Source organism: Lactuca virosa, chromosome 4, assembly GCF_052849685.1.
Source record: "Lactuca virosa cultivar CGN04683 chromosome 4, Lactuca_virosa_CGN04683_v6, whole genome shotgun sequence".
In the NCBI taxonomy this organism is placed as follows: Eukaryota; Viridiplantae; Streptophyta; class Magnoliopsida; order Asterales; family Asteraceae; genus Lactuca; species Lactuca virosa.
This window is the reverse complement of record NC_136429.1, coordinates 23,225,052-23,232,047: the sequence shown is the minus strand read 5'-3', so window position 1 is coordinate 23,232,047 and position 6,996 is coordinate 23,225,052. Positions and strand designations below refer to the sequence as shown.

General features: G+C 31.6%; 1 protein-coding gene across 1 annotated transcript; it reads right to left on the bottom strand.

Moving 5' to 3' along the window:
• Positions 1 to 3,366: 3,366 nt before the first annotated feature.
• Positions 3,367 to 5,693, bottom strand: LOC145103673 (uncharacterized). The gene is made up of 4 exons (XM_079040961.1): positions 5,420 to 5,693; positions 4,927 to 5,169; positions 4,816 to 4,849; positions 3,367 to 3,917 (listed from the first exon to the last, which is right to left on the bottom strand). The coding sequence occupies exons 1-4, from the start codon at positions 5,472 to 5,474 to the stop codon at positions 3,611 to 3,613; spliced, it is 639 nt and encodes a 212-aa protein (XP_078897087.1). The 5' UTR covers positions 5,475 to 5,693; the 3' UTR covers positions 3,367 to 3,610.
• Positions 5,694 to 6,996: the final 1,303 nt, after the last annotated feature.

The window sequence follows — 6,996 nt, the reverse complement described above, 5'->3', positions numbered from 1 at the left end:
ATATATGACTTGGATTCTTATAAATCTTTCTTAACTCATAACGTATGCTATAGTTGTTTTATATGAACAAATGTATTTACGTTTAACGACATCTGTAATATCTTGATAAGATAGACAAATATTTTATGAAATATGAAATACCAGATAAATTATATGATTGTCTAAATAAAAAATTACCTAAAGTATTTATTTATTTATTTATTTATTATTATTATTTTTAATATTTAAGAATTACCTCAAATATCATATTTATATACTATATTAGGTGTAAGACCCGTGTATTATACATGTTGATTAAAAAAATGATTAAGTATTAAAATGTAAAGAATAAGTATTTTTTAAAATAAAATTTCAAAATAATGAATGAAAAAAATGTATTAATAGCAATTTAATATCACATTAATTACATTTCATAATTTACATATATAAGTACAAGTATTATGTAGCTTTTTAATTTTAAAAATTAAAAAAAAAATCAAAAGTTGACATGTGAATATTATTTATTCAAAAAATATCACAAAATAACAAGTGTTAAAACTCATAAGAAATTGACATATAACAAAATGGATCTTCATTTTCTATAGTAGATTAAATTAATTAGTTCCATAATAAAAATAAATAAATCGGGTTTCATCTATTATGCCTAGTAATTTCTGGATATAATGGGAACACTCTCATTTAACATCTAAGTTTCAATATGACTTTACAAAATCTCAAGGTCCATGTTTCATTTATTAGATATGCCACTCTAATTATTATGAAATTTTGACTTAAGTAGTTTTTTAACATTAAACACCTCATATAAATCATCATTTCTACTTTGCTAGATTTGAGTTATATTGTAGATTTATTTATTAAAATGTCAATGTATATATGCCTTGTATATCTGGTTATAACTGTTTTTCATGTATTTAACAAAATCACATCGAGACTTAATGAAATTTAACTCGCGACTTGTGAATGTAAGACAAAAGGTATTTACATTAAAAAAAAAGGTCAATCTCATCGCATTCGTCCATATTTTCTTCTCTTCACAAAAAAAAAACGAGTAAATATTATGGATTATCGGTTGAAAGACATGCTTGTATTGCAGGTAAGTAATCAATAATATTTTATTTTTTAGTACATTTAACCATCATAAATGTTTAAAGAACATACTTGCGAGTAGGTTTTAACCTTTTACATTATTTCGTATTTTGATAAGCATACATTACCTTTTTCCCCACTAAAATCGAAAGTAGTTTTATGTGAACCCTAATCAACAAGAATTATGAACAAGCTCAGAAGCGCAAGCTAACATGGTTGCAAATGATGCACATTCTTACGAGCGTGTGGCGTAGAATTTGAATATTTATGATACCCTAGTTTCAAAAGATGAAATGAGAAAATCAAGGAATAACTACAACATTTTTTTCTATAACAGAGGACCCCACCTGAGCTATTATTGATGACCTAATAAGGTAACCTCCTAGTCCTTTGTCCACTCGACAACACACACAAACCATTTAAATCATCCATTTGGAAGGCTGGTGGTCACCCCTAACTAAAACCAAGCTGGGATTGAAATCGATTTACTCCTTTTTGGTTAGTGACATCCCAGGCCTTTCTAACACTAGGCCACCACGATGATGGTTAAGAATTACAACATTTCAAAGCTTATTTCAATGACTTCTTTAAGTTCATGGATTATTAGGACAAGATTGGATGAGAGCCTACTGATGTGGCTTTGAATACTAAGTTTGTCAACAGTCTATCCCAGCATCGTGATGGATGTGATTACGGGTCTTTGTTTCTGTTCAGTTAGAGGCTTCAAGTAGTTATAAAAAGTTAAAAATGAAAAAAAAGATGATATAAATACATGTTGGGATTATTGTAAGTCGCTAGGTTTTCAGGGCATTCTGTGATCATTATAATGCATATACAACATTGTTTTTTTTAATTGGAAAGTCATCCCATCTAAGTATTAAAGTCAATTTTACATTAATTAAAAACTATAAAATAACTATATTTATTTCCACAATTTGGTAGATTGCAAGAGACACAATACTCTTCACCCCAAATAAAAGATAACCTAATTCTAATAACATTTTGTAGATGGTTCTTCTCTTTAATAAGTTCATATGTAAGTGTCTATAATAGCACTAGAAATCCATTTTCCCGCAACTTATATTTCTTTCTTAATATTATATAGTCCTTTATTCAATGACTTCTTTAAGTTCATGGATTATTAGGACAAGATTGGACAAGAGCGTACTGACGTGGCTTTGAATAACAAGTTTGTCAACACTCTATCCCAACATCGTGATAACTGTATTACGGGTCTTTTGTTTGTGTTCGGTTAGAGGCTTCAAGTAGTTATAAAAAGTTAAAAATGGAAAAAAATGATATACATACATGTTGGGATTATTGTAAGTGACTAGGTTTTCAGGGCATTTTGTGATCATTATAATGCATATACAACATTGTTTTTTTTTTTTTAATTGGAAAGTCATCTCATCTATGTATTAAAGTAAATGTTACATTAATTAACAACTATAAAATAACTATATTTATTTCCACAATTCCGTAGATTGCAAGAGACGCAATGCTCTTCACCACAGATAAAACATAACCTATAATAACATTTTGTAGATGGTTCTTCTCTTTGATAAGTTCATATATAAGTGTCTGTAACGGCACTAGAAATCCATTTTCCCACAACTTTTAGTTCTTTCTTAATACTAGTAACTTGTGTCATTTTTTTACCTCTACTGCTAAAGCGTCTTTACATGTATTAATTACCTGATATAGTCCTTTTTTGTCTTCCTTATTAGCCTTTTATATCTTCGAAAAATATAATTAAATATCTTAGGTGAAATAGTTTACCATACTAGAAGTCCACATAATCTGAACCAACAATAAGGAATAGATTAAAAATAAAACAATGACATTCTTCGTTTAGATAATAATAATCACGTTTCTTGGTTTCTTGATCCCTTGGATGGCCTAGCAAACAATTTTACGAAAAACAACACTCAAAATTTATTTTTTCAATAGAAAGAATTAAGAAAGTGATAATCAAATTGTTAAATGTGTGCAAATACATGTAATGTAGACAATCCAATTCGCGAACATATATTAATTTGGCAACGTCGCCTTATTTGTCAAAAAAAGTATAATATAGTAAATCCGTGATAAAATTCACAGACTTGGTAATCATTTGCTTATATTTTCCAGAGGGATTGTTTGATTAACATAATGCACTAAAAATGGTCATTTGTGAATAACTATATTTTATCTATAATCAAATCAGATATATTTTATCTATAAATGAATTAGTAAGCAAAATAGCTTAGGCTTTTTTTTAAAAAAAATCATACAATACTCTTAGCACATTACCAAACATATTATTATGACAATAACGTTGTACCCTTCTAATGGAATGTTGAACGTTATCCAAACTACAATTACTAACCATTTAAACATAGGAACTGCTGATGAATTACAAAGAAAAGTAGTCTTTTAGATATACAAAAGGTTGAATCTACTCCTATGGAATCCATGGGACACAACCGTAGGTGTTTCAAGCTTGCAACCAAGCGAAATCTCATCCATACATTTCATATCAACCTTAGATTATCCTCGACCATACAAGACCCATAATCAAAAGGGTTGATACACCGAACCATGTTGTGGTTTGATGGATGGTCATTGCAGCAGAGTTGTCATTGTTGATTGTTCCTGATGGAGCCATTCCACCAAATGCTGGGTTCGTAGTTCCCATACCTGTACCTGTACTTGTACCAGTCCCAGTCCCCATCCCAGTTCCAGTTCCAGTTCCAGTTCCTGTCCCATTCCCAGTCCCCATTCCAGTTCCAGACCCGGTTCCGGTTCCGGTTCCAGGTGGCGCTATGGTTGGGTTTGTCGGAGTTGAAGAACTACAAAAATTAAGAATGAAAATTGAATTTACCACAAAACCATATTTTAATTACAACCTTTTATAACATACCTTTTGGCTTAGTTATAGGCCGAGGTGGAAGAATTTAATTTAATAGCAACTCAAGTCGACACAAAATTATAATCATTACTAGAGGCACTTTAACGAAAATGCAACAAAAGTTCACACGGTATTTTGGGTTTTGAAAAAGCATAATTAACATCCATCATATCACAATGAAAAAGCACATGGTGGCCTAACATGTCAAAAGAGGGGAAAACTACCAAAGGCCACGTCATATTTAAATATCATGAGTCACGACAAGTGACAATTCAAAATTGTACCAATTACATAAAGTTAAAGGATTGGACCCATCTTAAAATCAATTGCACATTAACATGGTTGTGTACAAATTTTTTTTATCACATGCCACATGTCTTGCTATCGTCCTTAAACGTGTAATTAATATCGAGCCCATTATTTTCAGGCAACGACAAAATGATTGAGGGCTAAATCCATATCTATGTATAAAGTTATGCATGGAAACAATACTTTTAGCGATTTATGCAATTAAAACTTAATTTGTTACCATATCCGCGAATTTATATATAATAAAGTTGTGCATGGAAACCGCGTATTATGGGACCAAATATGTGGAAATACATGATTCAAAAAGGAAAAGTAAAAAATCAACTTTGTGCTTTCTTGGAATCATCTTCTACACTCTAAACACCATACAAAAGGTATCATATTCTCTCTATTACTTTGGATTTAAAATATTAAAAGAATATAGAAATATGAAATATCCTACTTATAATTAAAATATGCAAAAAAAAAAAAAAAAAAAAAAAAAAAAAAAAACACAAGATCTAATAACAAAATGATTTCAAGAAACAAACCTTGCAGATCCCGAAAAACAAGCAGAAGTTGCACCTGAAACCATCAAGAAAGTAATTAAGGTAAAAAAAGTTATAGAATTTGAAGAGGGTAGGGGTAGTTTTGTAAACTACCAGATGGGGCTGATGAGGTGACGGTGGCTGTGCCTGAGAAACTACAACTATCTGCAGTTTGGCCTTTTTTCTGAAAATAACTATTAACAGCAAAATTACAATGATCTTTCACTGTATTTGGGTTAAAACAAGGACCATTTTGACTGATCTGACCACAATCAGCTCCTTGTGCACAAGCATAATCTATGTTCTTCTGAAGCACTGTATCACTTAACCCAGTGTTGCATACACAATAAGCTGCCCCTGTACGTTTTTCAACAACATCAACTTAATTAAACCTCAAAAATGAAATCTAACAGAAACCCATTTCAGAACAAGCAAAAATAAAGAAACCCATCTGAGAACAAATAAAAATACATAACAAGAACGAATACAGGAACCCAATTAAGAATTTGCAAAATTACAATGAAAGATTTTGAGAACAAGAAATGTAAACCAAGTAAAAATACAGAAACCCATTTGAAACAGAAATCTAAAATGGAAGAAAAGTTACTTGAATAGCCAGCCATGGCCAAGAGAATCAGCATAGGAAGAGCAAGAACAGCCATGATTGAATTTGAAGTCAAATTGGTAAAGCAATTAGCGATGAAGGTGTATGATTTAGAAAAGGTGTTAGAAATTGATCTGAAAATGCGAAGGAAAATAAAAGAGAGATGCAGTGAACGAAGATTTGTAGACAAATAATACGAGAATGACGGTGGCGAGTGCGAGTGTGAGTGGGGTGGCAGGCTATTCGGTGGCAACTTTTTATGGGGTGAAGGAGAAATGGAATCGAGTTATATAAATATAATACATTTTGTCGTACTCTATTTTTTTTTTTTTTTTTTGGGAAAATAGCTTTAAGAGGGTAAAATATTTTTTGTTTAATACATTATTTATTGGGATAATGACTTAAAAGGGTAACATATTTTTTGATTTGTACACATTAAGTCACTGAATTTTTTTTTTTTTGTCCACATTTTCCCATTGAACTTGTTGAACTGTTCAAAAAACATCCGTATGACCTGCTATTGAAGGTTTAGCCGGTTTCCGGCGTATTTGACAGCTCCGGTCATCTTCTCCGGCGTTCCTGATTTTTCCGGCGAACTCAAAAACTCCGACATTCATGATTTTCCATCAGATCACTGTTCATCGTCCTCAACCTCCAGCCATAGTGTTCTTAAGCAAACCTGAAACAATTTCTTGAGCCTAGGATCGTGTTCTGATCTAACCCACATATACACACACTTAAATCTGATAAATCATTTATAGAAAATCTGTCAAAAAACGAAATCATACACACATCCAGATCTGGGTTCGTGTTCTGAACAAACACATACACTCAAATATAAAGAAGCTCTCAAGAACACGATGAACAACCCTGATGAACTAGATAAAGATCTGAAACATAATATGAACAAATCCATCCAAAAAACTCTAGATTTCGAGTTTATTTTAGAAGAATCCATCTGGAAACGATTTCCAACACACACCTGCTTGTTTTTTTATATCCGACATACACTCCATGGATGAAATCGATTTGAAGGTCAGATCTGGAAAATGGGTTTGAAGCTACATCGTGTTTTGAAATCTGAGTGTTGTTCCATATATGATGTTCCTCATCTTCAAACTCCAACCCATATCTGATGTTTATTGTCTTCAACCCAGATCTGATACTCGAAGCTTCCCTTGAAAACCTTCAAACATGGTGTGTTCATCGATTTTCAGTAAGGTGTTCGTCTTCATCATGTTCATCTTCTTCCCAAAAAAAAGAGCTCCAGAAGTGTTCAGATATGAAATCAAATGATGTTTAAGGTTTGTAGCGATTTTTAGATCTCTTCATTCGAGTTTAAACCCAAATCTCTTCATTCGATTTTCAGATCTCCAAACATCTTCGTTTGATTTTCTGATAAAAAAACCTCTTTGTTCTCGTTTCGATTTATGAACCCAAAACTCGAATCTAAAACACACACACACACACATTAACTTAAATATGAAATCGAGTTCAAGAAATCGAGTTTTGGGATTTCTAATAGTGCTAGATCTGGGTTTCTATGGTTTTCGTGTTCAACTTCACAGTCCCTTCATCTT